At 43.8% G+C, this 19,517-nt stretch overlaps 1 protein-coding gene across 5 annotated transcripts in view; it reads left to right on the top strand.

Annotated features, from left to right (window-relative positions):
* Positions 1 to 18,999, top strand: part of ARNT2 (aryl hydrocarbon receptor nuclear translocator 2) — a 98,890-nt gene extending 79,891 nt beyond the window's left edge. For 4 of the 5 annotated variants that reach the window (XM_032122784.1, XM_032122783.1, XM_032122780.1 and 1 more), the window contains 5 exons: positions 3,548 to 3,647; positions 6,230 to 6,368; positions 9,204 to 9,369; positions 11,904 to 12,040; positions 14,427 to 18,999. In XM_032122784.1, the coding sequence (XP_031978675.1) occupies positions 3,548 to 3,647; positions 6,230 to 6,368; positions 9,204 to 9,369; positions 11,904 to 12,040; positions 14,427 to 14,525 (641 nt within the window). In that variant the 3' untranslated portion in view covers positions 14,526 to 18,999. The remainder of the gene's footprint in view (positions 1 to 3,547; positions 3,648 to 6,229; positions 6,369 to 9,203; positions 9,370 to 11,903; positions 12,041 to 14,426) is intronic. The other variant, XM_032122781.1, reaches the window with a different exon arrangement.
* The last annotated feature ends 518 nt before the right edge of the window (positions 19,000 to 19,517 follow it).

Below are 19,517 nucleotides of genomic sequence, written 5' to 3'. Positions count from 1 at the left end.
CCTCCAGTCATGTTACCTGGTTGTGAGGAGTCCCTACTCTTTTTCCCACAACTTTTGAACTTGTTAGCAAGTTCTTCTAAGAGAGATAGGAGTCTCAGAAACAGTATGTTGTTCTATATTCCTTGGAAATTACTGTGAGGACAGAGTCCTCACTAATGCCCTCACCAAAGGATTTCCCAGCCCTGTTCTAAGAAGAAACAGCCAGCTTGACAGCCATTGCCAGTCAGACAGATGGAGCTGTCTCAAAGTAGCCCCAGCCTGTGCTGCCTGTTGCCCTAACAGACAGAAATCACTAAGGCTGGCAGCTGAAGGGATCATCTGAAATATATCTGTAGGAAACCAGGCTCATTAATTCCACTGCTTGTGGAAGAATTCATTGATTGTTTATTGTTCTTAACTGTCCTCACTGAAAAAGAGGAATTTTTACATTTGTTTTAAATAAATCAATGTGCAAGTGTCATGCAGTGCAGGGAGGAAACAACCCACAGGGTTTGACTCCAGGGGTGTTGGAAAGTGACCTCGCTCCATTGGTTTCTTATGTCTGGATTGGCTTTTTCAAATGGAGAGAAGACATTGTAACTGCAATATATACTTGATATTCTGTCCTCCTGTTGCTAGGATTTCTCTGCTGTTCCTGTTCATCCTTGTCTGTTTAACAGTGGAGTCAATAGCTGAGGCCATAAAAGGGGTCCATTAGAAGGTAGCAGGACTCCAACCCTAAACACCAGAATATGTTTTTCCAAGCAAGAACATCTTGCTTTTTGGCTGCCTTATTGGCTCTTTTTCAGGCAGCTCTCAGCTGTTTGTGGGGAGGGGTTAAGGTTAAGGGTGTCACAAGCTGTGAGGTAGCTGGGAGGTTATGTTCCTGGAAATGCCATTTCTCTTTTCATTCTTATCAATTTACAGGCTGTGCTTTTTTTGGGACGTTCTCCCTCTCTGAATTTCTCATGGGAGCTGTGATCAAGGTCTCCTCTGAATGATAAAGGATGGTTCACGGTCAGGGATGAGATACCCTGTCCAAAATCAATATTGACAAGACTACATGCTGCCTGCCAGACATTTGCATTATGTTGATACCCGATCTCGTTCTGTAAGAACATGGGCTGACACGGGAAGATTGCTGCCATAATTGCATGTAGTGGCCACACATAATTAAAACCCCAAAAGCTGGGAGAGGAAGCCTGGCTTTACTGATTCATGCAAGTGCTTTGAAGCACAGGATGATGCAGTTCTTAGAGAGGGATTCAGTCAAGGGGCAGAAATGTTGGAAATACTGGTCCTGCTGGGAGAAGGGACATCACTGACCAGTACAGTGGTAGAGTTTAAAGAGAAACAAGTAAAACATACCAAAGAAAAAAAAAATTCAGTGCTGTACCAAAGGTGAGAGCAGAGGATTGTGTGTAAAATGCTGAGTAGGAATACAGCTGGGAGAGATGTGGGCCGGATTCAGAGGTATTCAGGGTAAAGAGCATTCAGGGTAACTCAGGAAGGAGAATTAGCTGCTTGCTATTAGTTTAGCTGTTCCCTTTGTCTTGGCCTCATCCTGTGGCACAGACCCTGGTAGCTGCCATGGCAACTCTGCTGCACTTGAGGAATTCCAGTTCATTTGGGGCACTCTCAATTTCTCTGGTGAGTTGTTGTCAAATATCTAAAGCACCCACAGGATTTTGGCTCAGTCTCTTCCAACCCTGAGAGTTTGGTGTCCCTGCAAAGGGTGGCCTTAGAAAATGGGACATCTCATGCAAGAATGACATTACTGCAGAAAAAGACAGATTCATCTGTCCTTCTTCTCAGAGCTATCCCAACCCATTCTCAGTTCTTCCTACTATATATACAACCTTCTCTAGGTTTGTGCCCATTTCTCCCTGTTGTTTTTTTTTTTAATACAAGAGCACAGTTTTGCAGCCCAGCCTTGGTTTCTGTGCTGGCCAGTAGGTAGCCAGGGAGGAATTTCTACAAATTTCTGCATTACAAAGGACAAGCAATGACAGCTTGCATCAGTGGCATCCACAAGCCCTCCCCGAGGCTCCTCTGAGGGAATTTGAGGTGACTTTTTTCTTTTGGGAGGCAGGCTTAGATTCTTGTTAGGAACATAATGTAAGAACAACTTAGGTAACAGAGAAGAGCTGATGTGTGTTGGAGGCCTTTGGTGAGTCACGCTCAGGAGGTCTCTAAAAGCTAGGGAAAGCTAAAAAAATTTTAAACACCTAAAAAATACTTCTGTTACGTATGAGTTGAGTGGGCCTTTTGTCCAAGAGAGCATCTTGTGAAATGAGTGGGAATCTGAAAAGAGCAAAGGGGAAAATGAGGAGGCAGACTTGATTTCTAGGCCTGTCAGGTACATAGCAACACATGGTTGCAAAACCATCAGTGAGTTGCAGGGTTTTTTGCACTTGGAGGGGAGATGGAGAAAGTGAATAAAGGGTGATGTAAATTATTTTAAGAAAACTAATAGTGAGATTTCCCTGGGCTTTGGAATAATCCAGTGCCAGAAAATTAAATTAAGGTGCTGTTTACCCAATCTTGTTTCATTCAATCAGAGATTGATCTCCAGTTGCCACATTAAGGGTAGACTATAAAAGTTAATGCCATTTCTTTGTGCATGTTACTCACTTTGTCTTCCACCCCTCTGGGGTGCTTCCATCCTGTTTCATGGCTCCCCATCCTATTTCATGGCTCCCCCAAGCCACAAAAGGACAGCACATTCCACGAGAGACTTGTGTTTTGCCTTGCCACAGCTCAGGTATGCAGGTCTTGTGACACTCAGAGGCAGAGTGCCTCCAGCCACCTGTGGGGCTGCGATGCAGGTGGGGCTGCAGGTTGTCACCCCGAGATGAGCAGGCAGTGCCACCAGGCTGCCAGGGAGCTGGGTGCTGCTTGGGCTGTCCCAAGGGAAGCAGATCAGCAGCTGGTTAGGAGAGAGCTCTTGGACACCCTTCCTTGGGTTCTCTAACCCAGTGGGGTGTCAGTCTGTGGTAACAGCAGTGGGGCTGGAGGGCTTTTCCTGGTGCCAGAAATGTGCCCTCACCTGAGCCACGGAGGTGCACGTGCATCACACCTTTCTCAGACCAGGCTTGTGTCATGTGCCATCCCTCCATCCCCCTGGGCAGACCCTCACGCCTTTCTTCCAGAAAGGCTTTGTTGCCCTTTCCACTCTGTGGCTGGGGGCCATGCACCACTCACTCCCCACTCTGGCCAGAGTTGTGCTCTGTCCAGTTAGGAGCAGCTTCCAGCAGGTCTGGGCTGTGTGGCCAGAGGGCACAAGCAGCACAGCGTTCCATGCAAACAATGGCATTAACGAGGCACAGCCTGTGAGGAGGGTATAGAGGAGACACAAACCAGCTGTGCCTCTGGTTTCACACTGAATTGTCATACAGCCCTTTTGTGTCATTGCTAATGTGTTCCACAGGGCTTCTTCATGGAGCTTGAAGAAGGAAAGAAAACTTCCTGCTGCATATATACACTGCAATTGTCTTTAAATAATTCTTCCTTCATTATCTCCTCCCCTAAATAAATTCTTTTTCTGTAATTTGTTTTTCTCTTGTAGCAGATAAAAAAATGATGGCCTCTGCATCCACAGCTGGAAACCAGCAGCTTTACTCACAGGGAAGCCCATTTCAGCCAGGACACTCAGGAAAGACTTTCAGGTATTTAGTCCAGATCCTGAATGTATCAGTTTCTGTCTGAGAGTGGGGGACTGTCCCCCTTCAGTGTGGTGGAAACAAAACCAACCCAAGGTGCAAGAGCTTTCTTTACATGAATGAATTTTACTCTGTGCACACTTCACTGCTGCAGGTATCTTATCACTTACTCTGGGCTTACAAGCTGAGATGATTTGGGTATCTCTCTTAAAAATATTGTCTGGTAAGTAGGTATTTCTTGCTGTGATAATGTAATTGGAAAAAAGCTAAGAAGCATCAACAAATCCTGAAGGGAAATAACTCTTGAGAGGTGACAGGGTCAGAGATCTGAGGAACATTCAGCCAACCTAGGAAGGTGCAAAGATTTGCTTTGCACTCACAGCTGTCACTGCTCCTGCAGGCTGCCTTGAAGGGCATTGATGTGGGTACCTCATCAAAGGGAACAGAGGGATGCTGCATCCATAGTCCTGGGTGAGGACTGGGACAGAGGCATGAATGCTTTTCTAAGGCAGCTTCCAAATACACATAAGGTGGTGGTCTGGCATGTTCCAAGGCTTTTTTGAATTACTGTAAGTGTGTGTCACTGCCTACCAGCTGGCAGTACAGGTTTGCCTAATCTGAAGTTTGTCTTCGTTTCTGGTCGCTTCTGGAGAGTGTGATAACAGCAACTGTACTTACCTTAGTGCCTTGTGATACCACCACTGTCTTACTGGAGTTTCATTCTCCTGTTCAGACCAGCCAAGGCTGTGAAAGTGAGGGAACAGCCATTCAGAGCCTCTCAGTTCCAGGAACTGGAAAACATTGGCAAACACTGACTTTGTTTAAACCAATGTGCTCTTAAAGTTGTAATTGCTAATAATCTCAGTGGGGAGAAGTAAGATCCATGTGAGTGTGTTTTGTCAAATTAGAGCCAAGTATAACTTGGGGAGATGACAGTAAATTAAAATGTCTTTTAATTGGCTGTTGTGTACTACTGGGTGGCTGACTTGCCATCGTGGGGTTTGGTGTGTGTTCTGTTTGTTTCCTGTGTTAATTCCTGATGTTTAACTATAGCTTTTTTCCTAGTGCTATTCTGTTACATCAAGTAATGGCTTGCATTTCTGCCAGCACTTCCACTCTCAATGAACTGGCCCCTTTGAATAATCTCCAGCCTGGCCCGTGCAGTCACTGAGCCTGGGCAGTCTCTAGGCACTATTCTGCAGAATCCTGCTCTCAAAGTACGTGTTCCATATACAGTCCAAGCTCCTTAGATGATGGGACATGCCAGTCCAGCTAAGATGTTGGCAGTAGGGCCAGCCCTCCCCTGCAGCTGCTGTGTGCTCCAGCCAGATTTAGATGGACTTTCTGGTCTACGTTTCCCTCTTTGGAGACTCTGTGATAGTAAAAAAATAAAAATAAAATAAATTTTAAAAAAATTAGAAAAACTCTGCAAAGAATTTCTAAACATACACTTTGCTTTTAGGCAGCTTAAGAAATCCAGAATAACAACTCCAATATTCAAATGCCTGCCACGTTTTGCTTACACTCTGGGAGGGATTCTGTCAGCCTTCTCCGAGGATTCAGATTCCTGCTTTCTCTCTGTTCAGCCTTGTTTACTTCCTTTCCCCAATCTGCTCTCTTCTTTCTGTGTAAGATTGTGAAAATAAACAATAGGGAAGGGATTGGAGAAAAGAACAAGCTGTTTCAGTGGATGCACAAAAGTGGTTTTGTGTACTGTCTTCATTTTTATTCATCTATATATGACATGTAAAAAGTATGGTTTTATGTATAAAAGTACAGTCACAATGTGTGGTTGTGTAGATTCTGTTGCTCAAGACTTCCATGAGAATAAAATAGTGATGTGGAGTTGTTCCTTCATAAATTTTTTCTTATAATTAGGAATTTCTGGGTATTTCTCTCTAGTGAAATTCAGTAATTAGGAAACAGCTAACATATAAAAAAGTTCCTTAAAAACATTATTTTTTATTATTATTAGTGTTTTAAAGTTACTACATGAGTTTAACTTCCTGTCTTGATTATTCTTTTGCCTGGGTATATAACTGCCTGTTCTTCTTCAGCATCAGTTGGTGAAAAAAGGAATTAAAAGCCCTTCTTTTTAATATGTAGCACATACTTCATTTCCCAGGCAGGAAACAAATAAGGAAGTGCTTATAAGTATCATCTTTTGTGCCCATCTTCATTTAAAATGGCATTTAAGCAAATGCTTAAATACTGTTGACTTTAGGCACAAATTTATGATGAAGTACCTGCTCAAATACTCTCTGCAAGCAGGATTTTTAATGCATTAAATGTTAAACTGGTGTGGGGCTAAGTGTGCATGCACTGTGTGTGAGACTTTTTATTCTTAGAAGCCCTTTCCAAGAGATTACTGAAGTCTAAATCAAAGTAATTTTGCCTGCTGTGTCTATTAGAACTGACATTTTAGAATGCCAATATGTTTCATAGTTTTGTGATGGTTTTCGGTCATTTTTTCATCAGGATAGAGCGAATAATTCGTTTTTATGTATCGTCGCTATTTCTGTATCTGAGGTTTGTGCCTTGAGAATACGCCCTACGAATGAGGCTCTGTCTGTGTTCTGAACCCTTAGTTCCTCTGTGGTGCACGTGCCTGGTGTCAACGACATCCAGTCTTCCTCCTCAACAGGCCAGAACCTGACACAGATATCCCGGCAGCTCAACCAGAGCCAGGTGGCCTGGACAGGAAATCGCCCACCATTTCCAGGACAGGTACTGGTTTCAAGTGCTTTATTTTCATGGTCATTAAAGATTTGCACTTTCTGTGCTTTTTACAGAAGTGTTCGTAAACCCATTTATAATGTCAGTGTAATTAATTTGTGGCTGGGGTGGAGCTGGTCTCTCGCTTCTGTTCCTTGGCGGGGTGAGCAGCTGCCCCACGTGCAGCCACATTTGGTTTGGGATGGTGTTCATTGAGGTGGCAGCTGCTGCACTGACCCAAACCCCAGTGCAAGGTCTTGTCCTGCATCTGTTTTATGTGTGCACTGGATGAAGGAAAAAAGGACAAATCTTCTGCTTTAGTATTAAGCCTGTGAATTAAATCTTTCTTGGAGCAGCACCTTGCACCCAGCAATGTTACCCACTGTTATCAGGGTGGGCAGAAGGGGCACGTACAAATCCAGGCATGGATTCAGAGCAGAGGCTGCTCAGCCTGTTGCCCCTCTGTTAGCACTGCCCAGTGTAGCTCACACTGTTGTGTGCTGGAGGAAACAGCACGTACCTCCATCAGATGCGCTGTGTTTGTCAGTGTTAGCCCAGAAATCATTTCTTGTTCTGTGTAACAATTTAAAAAATGCTTTGAAACGCTATTAAAAGACAAATAATATGAAATAATCAAGCTTGATCTTAATAATGCTGCTCTTAGTCACTCCTGAGTTCCCATTGTTTGGCAGGCCAGAATGGCATATTCGGGTGGTCACTAAATAATGTTTCAGTAACTGAAGTGTTTCCACGTTAATCACTGATTATTCCCAGCCCTCAGTGTGTCATGGTTATCTGTCACACCTGGTTAATCAAATCCAGTCATAACATTAACTCGTTTCTTTAAATCATATGGAAGGTGCTGAAAATGACTAAAACAAATTACTCATCCCTCTTACTGCACAAATTCTGTCCAAGTCAACTGAGTTTGTATATGAGTGTAAGGAAATTGGAATTCATTCATCCATCTTAAATAAAGTAAAATAGAGTTAGGCCTTGCAGAAGTGACATGCAGAGCACCCACTGCCATTGTGGAAACCTTCAGAAATGTACAATTTCTTAGCTTGGAACTGAAGATTTAATAGCATCTTCCACGTTATATGCCTATTGGGATCTGTTTTCCTCCCCCAGCTCCCCTGCATTTGCCCAAAAATTGTGGAGTCGTTAAGTTTGGAAAAGACCTTTATGATCACCCAGTCCAACCATTAACCCACTGCTGCCAATTCCACCACTAACCCACGTCCCCACGTGCCACATCTGCACATCCTTTAAACACCTCCAGGGATGGTGACTCAATCTCTTCCCTGGGCAGCCTCTTCCTGTTCTTGACAACCCTTTTGGTGAAGGAATTTTTCCTGCTAAAAAATGATGGGAAGTGGCTCAGTGAGCACTTCTGCCAGCTCCCTCAGTGCCCTTGGGTGGACCCTGCCCAGCCCATGCACTTGTGTGTGTCTGAGTGTGTGGATACAAAAATGCTGCTAGCAAGGATTTTCTTGCTTTTCTAAGTCCATGAGAGACTTTTCTCTCTCACAGAAGAGGCAGCAGAGTTATGTAAACGACCAAACACCTGCAGCCTTGAAAAGTCTTGTTTATGGTACAGTAGAAAAATATATTGACAATGGATGTTTTAGGATTTTGGCCAATCACCCCCAAGGGGTGGCTGATCCTTTGTCCAATTAGATTATGAAGAAAAAAGTCTATAAAAGAGTTTGTAAAATAATTAAATAAATCAATCTTGCTGCACAGTTCCTGCCTGCTGGATCTTCTCTCCTCCTCCTCCCTACAGCTGTGGGACACGGTGATATACCCTAGGGCCCAGGCCTGTGGTGATAGGAGTGGTGTAGCAGGTCACTGACCTTTTCCCCTTGGATTGTGGGGGCTTCGTTCTATCCCTCTCTTCCAGGGAAGTCCAGCTTCATTTGCATGCACTGATTGCCAGTAACAGTGCACATCATTACAGGCATCCAGAGGTGTAATCACTTTTAATTTCTGTTTGTGGGATTGGTTAGTGAGTTTTTCTTGGGACTGCTGGACTTACTCATAATGTGGGAAATGGTTTATAAGCAGATTCTGTCTGTGCATTAGCACATGACTTGGGATGGAACACTTCACTCCCTTTAGTCTCAAGCTGTACATGTCTCAAAGCAGCCTCTGCAGTGTTTCATCATTTGTATAACATTCTGGAAGATCCTGTGACAGAGCCATTATGTAGGTGAAATGACAGCAAGCTGGATTTTAGTACCTTTGAATTAACTCAGCTGCCCAATTAAAGCAATGTTAGACTGTTTCTTCTCTTCTACCAGGACTTGGTGATTCACCCTTCCAGGCCTTTTGCAAAGCAAAATAACTGCTGCCTGTATTTCATAGGCAGGAAGAGAAAGCAGCTCATTAGTTTTGAAACTTCTTTGGCCATTTAGTCCCAAGCACTGGATACTCTGGTCATGTAAGACCTGCATGTGTCCTGCAAGACATTCAGGTAACTGATTTTACTGTGGCACTGCAAAATCAATACACCTGGAAAATAAGGATGAATTCTTCATACCTGTTCTGTTTGAGATTAATCCTCATAACAGTGGTGAAGGAAATCCTGGTGTTCCAAATACCTCTGATAGAGTACATGTGAGCTAATCAGCAGGAGAGCTGTAAATGTTGGTTTATAGTCTGTTGTATTCCTTCTGCAGCAGTAAGCTGCCTTGGACAGAAATGAAATATGGCTGAGAGAGGAAAAACGTGCCTGCTGGCATCCACAGAGTTTACTTAGTCTTTGCTTTATGTTGTAAAAGGTGATTCTGCTGTGCTGTTCCTCAACAATAAAACTTTTTCCTTCTTTTACCCTTTACTCTGCAGCAAATTCCATCTCAGTCTGGCAAGGCTCAGTCGTCTCCCTTTGGCATTGGAACAAGTCACACCTACCCAGCTGATCCATCATCCTACAGCCCCCTGTCCAGCCCAGCCACCTCTTCTCCAAGTGGGAATGCCTACTCCAGCTTAGCAAACCGAAGTGCAGGCTTTGGTAAGTTTTAAATGGTGTGACACAGAAATGCCCATTAAAACGAAACTCTTCAGCATTAACTCCATTAAAAATCCTCCAGCAGGTTCTTTTGGTGGGTCGGGTGGGAAACCCAGGTAGTGAAAGGGTTTTGCTTTCTGCTGCTGGGTAGAGAGGACAGAGCTGACCTGTTCCCTCCACGCTGCATCTCCCCCACATCCAATACACTTCAGAATATTGTGTCATTTTGTGGTATGAGGAAATTTTTTTATGTTTTCCCAGTAAATGGTGTCCTGAAAGATTCAGAAGTTGCTCGTATCACTATCCCAAATTGTGGTCAGCTTCTTAAATTTCTTTCTACTTCTCAGGATAACACTTAAAAGGCACAAATTTGCATTTTTTTCGGTTTTTGTCTTCTTTTTCATGGTGATGTCCTCCTGCACAGAGATTGCGTGTTGGTGTTTGGCTGGAAACGGGATTTATTTTGTACCCCCACTGCTACTAACCTATTCAGAGTAGGTGCCAGATTTTGAAATGGTTTTCTTTTCCTATTATGTGCTAATTTAGTGGCTTTCAGACCGTGACCCAGTAGGTGACCCCTTGGTAAGTTTTCTGCACTCCACCAGAATAGTAATATTCGAGAGCAAAAAATTTAATGGATTCCATGAAAAATGTCACTGGCTGATCATAATGTGCAATTCCAAAAAGCACAGGTAGCAGTGTGCTAATGTGTGGTGTTTCCTCCTGTCCCTGGGGAGCAGATCTGGCACAAACCTGTTGCAGATGGGCCCTGCTGGTGCCTAGAAAAAGGGCATTGAGATGGAATTCTTCCCACACAGCTTATTCCTGCCTCCATTTCCATTTGCACCAGGCATTGTACATTTGTTTATGAGACAGCCTTGTATTTCAGGCTTAAGCTACTTGGCAAGAACCCTTTCACTTAATGAGAAACATCTCCTGACCTACATCAGTTTGGGTGCTATTAATAACACAGCCCTCACGGAGACGAATGGCTTCGACCGCCGGCTGGCAGGAGCTGTTCTGCTGAAAAGAAGCATCATTTGTTTCCCTCAGTTAATTTCAAAGTGTTGTTCTGAGGGGGAAAAAAATCCAAAACAAACTTGCAGCTTTCTTTTATGGCGTAGCTTAGATGAATTGTATTTTGGCCCTTAAAATGTCTGCAGGGTTTTTGAGTCAGCTGAATTACTGGTTGTGGTAATGTCAGTAAGGGAAGAACTGTAGTCATCTACTTCGGATGTGATAGAAGTGCATCACTGCAGCCTGTTTACTTTCCTGTAAAACCTTCCCTTTATCAGTTTTGCATGGCTTTGCTGGTACCCAGAGGGATGGGGTTGAACACGTGTGGCTGTATTTTCTGAAGTCGGGACTGTGAGTAGTGGCTGATTTGACGTGATTGAGTCTGGCTATCAAAGACTTGTGTGGCACAGCACAGGTGTGGAAGCTCGGCACAGGAAATTTGGCACCCTTGGCAGAGGATGCTGGTGATCAGGAAGAACCAGAGATACACAGCTTGATCCTCTGCTGTGAGAGGGAAACAGGCAAAAATAGCTGGAGCTGTTATAGAGAAAAAAACATGAAGAAGAAAGAGGAGGAAATGTTTTGGAAGAAAAGCATGAGCCTGGTGGCAAGCTTTCTAAAATGCTAATTCTTAGAAGGAGATACTGTAACTAATGAATGGAAAATTGTCCAAAAATATTGTAATTCAGTGGCAGTCTGTAGAAATGCAAGGTAAAATGAGTCCACCTTAAGTGTAATCTGTTACTGTGTACTCATGAAAAATGTATGTGTAATAGGTAACCAAATTAATGTGTGGCAACATGGTTTTTTTCTGGTAGACTACTTAGAAGAAATTAATCTCCTGGAAATCATCACTTTAAGTGTATTTACAATAAAGCCTTGCTATTCTTGTTACTCTGTCAAATGTAAATGGCCTCAGACTTCTAAGAAAGTATCACCATACTGACAGGATAATAATTTGCTATGAAATGCATATTAAATAAATCACTTTGCAGCTGTATCATTGGAGGACAAGACAGTCCAGCCATGCCTGTATTTAATCAGTGAGGCTGTTGTCTGTTGATCATAGTGTTTCTACATCTGCTTAAAAAAATCCTGGATCTGCTTACATGCTTTTTAGATGAGTAGCAAACTATGCACCCACTGCTCTGCAAGAATTCAGTTTTTTGAAGAGAAAGAGCATTCAGATGGTGAAGTTTGGTTTTTAAGTGAAATGAAAAAACACTCCTTATTATTGATTAAAAAACAACAGGGAGATGCTTGAAAATTGTCTTCCAGTGCCTGGCTCACCGTGTCACTGTGTGTTTTGCTCTGGGCAGTTCATGGCTGTGCAACCATGGCCCTGAGCTTTGCTCTGGGGCTGAAATGCCCTCCAGCTTCCTCCTCATGGGGCTGGTGTCACTCAGGGCCTTTCTCCAAGGCTCCTTTGCAAATCCAGGCACTGATGGATGCCGCACCAAAGCTGGCAGATGTTTCGGAGGAGCTGCTCTCTGACTTCTGCCCTTTCCTTCCCCATGCAGCTGAAGGTGGCCAGAGCAGTGGGCAGTTCCAGGGGAGACCTTCTGAAGTGTGGTCCCAGTGGCAGAGCCAGCACCACAACCAGCAGAGCGGCGACCAGCACTCGCACCCGCAGCCCAGCCAGACCGAGGTGTTCCAGGTGAGGAGCGCTCAGCGAGCCCAGAGTCCCTCTGAGAGCCCTTCAGTTCTGAGAGAAGAGCCGTGGCCCTCAAGGATCAGGGTGCAGCAGGGCCTGGAGCACTTCCCTGCTGCTGTCTGCTGCCATAGGCCTGCACTGCTCTTAGCTGCCCTTAGCTACTGACGTGGCTTGGGTTTCTGCCACACAGCAGCATCTTTGCTGATGTAAAACACTGTTTTCCCTTCTCTTTGCACCCTGTACTTAGGGCTTGCATCTTTTGCAGAGAACCCGTGAAGTATTCCCAAGTGAAGTGTCTTTTTCATTCTGGTGCTGGCCTCTGACTTCTCAGGTTCAATTAGGTATCAATGTCATTCTCTTTGACAGTTCATGCAGGAAAGGAGTCTGATACTGCATAGCAGATAGTGACCAATAATTTTTTAAGGTTAAACCCAGTCAGATATCAGATAGGTGGTAAACAGTCGTCTTCATCTACCTAATTAGCTATAATTCTGAGCCTTGACTACACATAGTGAAGTCCTATATAGAGTAGGCTTTCAGAAGTTGGCTAATAACATACTTGTCCTTGCCTAACTGGTTTTTAAATTAGATGAAGAAGACAGTTTACAAGAATACAATGCAGATAAATGCAGGAAAGACAGTTCAAGCCCCAAGCAAGGTTTAGAAGTGGGGCATCTCCTTATCTTTCGGAAAGTAAATTCACCTGCAAGATTGGGCTCGTGTGCAGCTGCTCGCAGGAACGCTGCAGAAGAGATGTGAGCATGGGAATACTCCTGTGTGCATGAACCAATGCTTCCACACAAGATCAAACAACAGCACTTCATCTGGAATAACTGCCTGTCTGCGTGCTCTAAGCCATGGCCCAGGCAGGATTGGTGGATTGGTCTGTTGCATCTCTTTGTGTTAGCAAAGTTTAGTTGCTATCCAAGAGGATATGCAGGGTAATTCCAGTGGAGCTGAGGACAGCATGGTTTGATGGCCAGCAGAGACAGTGTCTTGCTTGTTTCTTAACAAACTTCTCATGGAGTTAGTGGAAGGGAGGACTGTGGGATAAAAGGAGAACTGGGCTCATCTGCAGAGCTCTTGGAGGTGAGCGTGCATTTGGAGGGAAGTAGGATAATAGCTGGATGTGATAAGAAACTTGGATGAGTTTAAAGGCCTCCAGGAAGTTGCTTGGATTGTTTGTGCCCAAAGCCAGCCGTGGGTTAGCTGGGCTTAGGGAGAGAGGCAGACTCGAGAGGAGACCTTGCTGAATCTGTGCCTGAGGAGACTTTGCCACAGAGGCCCCAGCAGCAGAAATGCCTTCAGAGATGGAAATGTAGACAGGAGGGGGCAGCTACAGCTTCCCTTTGGCTGTGAGGGAATGTGGGAAAACATGAAATAAATGCAAGTTTTGGTCAGAAAATGAAGGCTGACCCTGGCAGCTCAGACTCTGCCAGTCGTGTTCACCGTCTCTCTCACCACGTTGACAGGGATGCTGTGAAGACTTCAGATGGATTTTGATCAGTCTTTATTTTGGGGGAACTTCACAGTATGCAGCAGCTCTTGGTTGTTCTTTCACAAAGCAGATCCTGTGAGCTTTCTTACTTGTTCTTTTGGTTTTGTTTTATTGTAAGGATAATGAGCCATCCCTGACAAGACTTGGCTTTGTGGTAAGAGCTTATTATTGTAAGGACTGACAGGAAAAGCAAGCGTAAACTCGGGTTTTCTCAGCAAGGGATATCTTTTCCCTGTGGCTTCAGTCTCCAGCTGAGAGGAAAGGTTGAGTGTTTTTTGAAGGCTCCTGCAGAGACCTCACTTGGCTCAAGACGCTTGAGAGCAATTACCACGAAATCCCACTTCTCCTGAGTTCCTGCTATTTCCTCTGCCTCTGTACATTCATGAAGGCTGCTTGGGCACCTTGTTAGCTGGGGTGGATGTCCAGTGTTGGGTGTTCCACAGAGCGGCGTTCACCTAGAGAGTGCTGGTGAGGAGATGAGACCTTGCCCAAGGCCATCCTGACACAGCTGGAGCTCCAGTGTGTGAGATGTTGTGTACTCCCCATGCAGTGAAACCAGAGAGTTTGCTTCTCTCCGTACGTAGCTGCCCATTCCAAGGGGAGCTGTTTCACTCTGGGAGGAGTAGGAGGCAGCTCAAATATATTTTATTCAGAGGAGCAATCCAAAACTTCTGTCCTGCTTAAGTCCCACCTCTTGTTCAAAAACACTGCAGCAAAACAGAAGTAGCACATAAACCTTAGCCCAGCCCCCTGCACAGGTCTGGTTTTCACCTTACTTATCTAAACTTGGCCTTTTCTGGTTTTACACTGAAAAGATGAACAGGAAACAGTTTGTGTCTGGATAATGTGTTGGCAAGTGACACTTCACTTTGATTTTTCCTTATCGTGCAGGACATGCTGCCGATGCCGGGGGATCCCACACAGGGTACTGGCAATTACAACATTGAAGATTTTGCTGACCTGGGCATGTTTCCACCATTTTCCGAGTAGCTTGCGAAGCAGAAATGGAAGTTCTTCTTCTCCAAGGCCATTTCAGTGTAATTTTGGCGCTGCTTTTTCTGTGTTGCATTTCTATAGAAGCTACTAAACCAGAAGACACATTTCTCATGTTTCAGATAGTGGTGTAGGGCTTGCTCTCTCCTCCTTGGGGTGCATCAGTGCCGACAGAGGAGCTCCAGCACTTGGTAGTGTTCATTGACAGCTGCATTATTTTTTTTTATTTTATTGTCATCTACCTCAGAGATAAAAATTTTGCTTGTTTTAAAAAAAAAAAATCTCTGAGTCTCAAATATTTGAATGTGAATGATACATAATATTTCCTTTGAATGGTAATTTTTCAATAGATAACGAAGTAACAAAGACTAACAGAGAAAAGGTAAGCTCATGTCTCGTTATAGTGCCTACCGCTCAATTTCGATGCCTTGCTTTAAGCTTAAGTTTCTGAAAGCAGACACAATATTCTGTTTTCTTCGATTCTTGTAGGTTTTAGGTCACTTTAAATGTTGAGATTAAGCAACATAATGTAGGCCTCTCTCACCAGAAGATTCAGCTCTGCCTTTTCTAACTTAAACTTGAATGTGTGTACATTTTGGTACTTTATGTATATCTTGTGCTGTATGAAGTGATTTCCTGTACTGGTTTCTTTTGCCTTTACAAAGGGTCCATTCTGGAGTGTATTGAAAAGGTTGATGATGTATGTGAAGGATTTGAATATCGTGGAAGTCTCCATCACTTCACATAGGTGTTCTTACTTTTAATTCAGGTGGTTCTCTATTCAGAACAAACATTTACTTACATAAGCTATTAGTCTGGTTTTGCACTGAATTGAGGCCTATAACCTTGTACATTTCTCACTGGCTGCTTTAACTATTATTGTTCTTGCTTTCCCAAAAATATTGCCTCTTAAAAAATGACTGTAAACACATCGAGATTGCATTTTCTATATTAGCTGCATTTCCTTTCTGTGAAGTACTTTTTTATACTGTGAAACCTCACATTTTAACAGTGCAGGGTGGTGGCCTGTTACTAGGAAATCATTCAAGCTCATTTGCTGCAAGCAATGAGAAGGTTTTGTAGTGTGTAATTTTTTTAGAGTGAGTTGGTAATAGATACTGATTGGACTGTTGTCCACTGCATACACAGTGATAACTTGAATTTTTGCTTGGATTCCCAAGCAAATGCTTCTGTTAAACCCTGTTAACCCTATTCCGTTAAATATGGGATTTTCAGCTTACCAAGTTTGTTGAGGACTCTTGGCTGCTCTGAATGCCGTATGCTTTTCCAGAGAGGTAAGTTAATCACCTTCCTCTTGGGCAAGTCACCTGCCTTATGTCTTCATCAGAGATGTGGTAGGAATCTTTTTGTTCACTGTTTCATATGCATGATGACTTTACAGAGGCTGGATTGTAAGGATTTTATCTTGATCATGTCTTCTGGGATGGGAGGAGAAAGAATTGCTCACGATGCCCTGAGTTCCTGCATGCAGGTTGTTCATAACCTTGAGGTTGGGTGGTGGTAGCCAGCCTCTGCAGAGGAGGAGTGGGCAGCTTGCCTCAGCTTTTGGACATTCAGGGGCCATCACAGACCTTGAAAGAGCAGCCCCAGGGCGTCGCCCCCATCCAGAAGATCTCAGTGTGTGCAGCGATTCTTAGGCTTCACAGGATTAAGCTTTGCCTTCTCATAGCCCCTCTCTGGGGTGTCTCTGAGGAGGGGGGACATGGTGCATATCACCACAGTCCATATTTTTGGGATAACGTGCTGGAGAGCAGGCAGGCCCTGCCCCCACAGCCCGCTCTGGCCATGCAGGTTTCAGGCGATCGTGGCCCAGGGACATGGCTGGCACAGGTGGGGCTGTGCCCATCTGACACTGCTGTCCCAGCCTTCTCCCAGATCAGCATGCAGTGTTCAGTAGCCAGGAAGAGTCCTTACTATTTCTCTCACTAAATCTGGGACCAATCTCTTACCCTATGTGCAAGTGGGGCTAGGGAGTCTTTTTTTTTGGGACAGTTTTGTATATTTCTAGATGAAGTACTGGAGAGGCCTCAGATCTCCTGGTCTGCACTTGCCTCACCAAATCACACTGAGAACAAACAAAAATCCTCCTATCTCTTCTCCCCCAGAGATCAGGAAAATACCATCTTAGGTGAGCAAGCCATGTGCTTATGCACTCTTCTTTTAAATACATGGATGTTTACTCTCTTGGAGCCATCTCCCTTTCCCCTCACGCTGCTCAAATGAGTGACTGCTCATGGAATTGGATAGGCAAAGCTCCGCTGCCTCAGAGTAAAATTCACTGGTGTCTGTAAGATGTGCCTGGATGCTGCACCAGTGAGTGAGGTGCTCAGTGTCTGTGCAGGGTTTTGAAACGGGCTGATTGTGAGGGAGGGAGCAGTAGGTGAGCAGTTTGTCTCTGCACAGAAGATGGTTGACATGATAAATGTCAGTTCTTCTGAAATTTTTATAAATTTCTCCGTAAAGTGAGTAATGAATTCAGTGAAAAAGTGCTGTTCCTCTGTTTTATTTTATCCAACAAACTGCTCTAAGTATATTTATAGTTTATTTTGCTTCCTGAATTCAATTTAAAAATAAGGTTTTTAAAGTAATTTTCTTTCTCCTGACATCAGCAATGATAACTTCCTCAGCGTGTCGTGGGTTTTATACTACTGGAGAAGGCTTCCCGTGTACAGATTTTGCTTGTGCAGTTAGAAGTGCACTGTTAGAAGAATTTTAAGCACATCTCTCTTCTTCTTGTTGTTTTTTTGAAGTCAGTACGCCTGAGGGATCAGAGCATGGACTCCTTCTCACCTTGTGTACTCCTCCTGCCTTTCTGGTTGGGAAAGGCGATGGCTGCTCCGTTAAGGGCAGTGTGGATAGTGCCAGGTTTGGGTTTTCCCTGTCAGCCCTTACCATCCCCCGTTTCTGTTGTGCCATCCCGAGCCAGCGCTTTATTCTCGGCATTTCCACCCTTCCCCTGCTCCTCTCCCATTCCTGGCCAGCCCATCTCTCCCACCCTGGGTGGGAGGCGTTGGGCTGCCATTCCAGAGCCAGCGAGGAGGGAGCAATCAGTGAGTCTGGCAACTTTGTGCTTCTGAGCAAGCAAACGCTGCGGGTGAGGCTTTGCTCGTGCTGCGGGGCGCTGTGCGCTGCCCTGGCCGTGTCCGCGCCTGCTGCTCCCAAACAGCTGCTCCAGGTCCTGTGGCTGACAGAGCTGTGTAGCCTTGGCTGTGCTGTATCTCGTGTTTGGTTACTAAAGCGACTTAACTTATCCTATAGCTGCAGTTATAAGGTGCATTGGGAATGCTGATGTTTTTATTACGTGCTGTCAGTGTAGCTTTGTTGGCACTTTGGCTTCCAATTTCCAGAATTTCATAGGTGGTGGATTTCTGATTTCTTTCGTGGTTTTTTTTTTTTCTAAGCTGGAAATAAAGCTGTGGTTTCTGATCGAACTGTTGCAAAGACGGTGTTTCTTGAAACTGAGTCTTTTGGGTTTTAAACTAATGGAGCAAGAAACTGCAAATAGTGATGGTCTGGGTGAGTTATTTCAAGGAGCAGACATGTAGACTGAGACAATTTTAGATACTAAAATATTTTGTTCATTTATTCAGACAAGCAATCCAAGACTCCATCACATTACTTGTACAAGTGCTACTGGCAGTACCTACAGTGATGCTTTAACCAGATAGTTCCATTTGTAGCTTTGTTGCCTTTTCTTTTCTTTTGAAGTACAGTATGAAACTGTAAATACTTCTTGCAGAACTGCCTTTTTAACTCTTAATTACTTCTGGCACAGTGTTAAATAGTGTTGGATTTACCCAATTGCTATGACATATATTTTTATACATAGGTGTACTCTTTTTTCGAGAATAATACAGCCATTTTGTCATTAATGCCTTATTGGTGTCATACTGCTGTTGCTCTTTGTTTGCAAGGTATCGAGTGGACTAATTTCTAGTTCAGATATTTTCACTTTTCCTGGCAGTGCTCAAGTTTGGCTTCAGGTGATTTTTGCCAGAGCCCCATTTTTCACAGTTGTTAACTGTGAGAAGAAGAGAATGTGGGCTTGGGCTTGTTGCTGTTAATGGAGCAAAGAAAAGGTGATGGCATCTAATTGTCTTTAAAAGGTCAGTCTTTTCCTACTCTAAACCAGAGTGCATTTCATGATATTGATGACTGTGGGCACTGATTACTTGGTGTAGATTAATGGTCTTTAAAAAAAAAAAAGGAGAGGGAACAAAAAAAAAAAAACAACTCCAAAAATGGGCTTCTGTCATTGTTAGGCACTTGGCTACGTATCTGTTTAAACTCTTCATATTGATGTGAAATTGTGCTGTGGATAAAGTGTATTTTGTACTTCTGAATGTTCTATATTTATGACTAACAAGTACAGAATCAGTTGTGTGTATGTATAACTAATAACTGCCTTTTTAAATTTCATTAAAATAAAAATGTCATGAGCTGTTGTTAATTCCTGTCTTTCTGTAAATAAGTAAAATATGCTGTTGGGAATTGTCAAGTAAGAAATAACCCTGAATTATAAGATTAATGCCAAAAATCAGAAGATGAGGCATTGATCTTTGTCTTTGAAATCTCCTCCAGTGCTGTGTGGTTGGGGACAGGATGTTCCCTTTCATCCCTTGTAAAGGCTGTCCAGAGGGAGCAGGAGAGGAATGATGGTTTGAGAGCTCAACTTTTAAAAGTGTTCCAGAAAAACATTAATTAACAGCCTGTTCTACTGATGATGCTGAGGTGTGTGAATTGGTGTCTGTATTGTAGAGGGTTTCATTACAACACAATTGGTTTAGAGTTAATTCATGGTCTGGGGCAGTATTTATTCACTCCCTGGGGTGCTATCACAGTGGTTTCCTTGTCCACCTTTTGGTCTCATTGTTCAAAGTTAGAAATACTTGTATCCTTGCCACAAACATTCTGCTGACCTTTTCAGATTGCCTATGTAAGGCACATTTGCCTTTCACTGTGGATCTG

Source organism: Corvus moneduloides, chromosome 13 (assembly GCF_009650955.1).
Source record: "Corvus moneduloides isolate bCorMon1 chromosome 13, bCorMon1.pri, whole genome shotgun sequence".
Lineage (NCBI taxonomy): Eukaryota > Metazoa > Chordata > Aves > Passeriformes > Corvidae > Corvus > Corvus moneduloides.
This window is presented reverse-complemented; position numbering and strand designations above follow the sequence as displayed.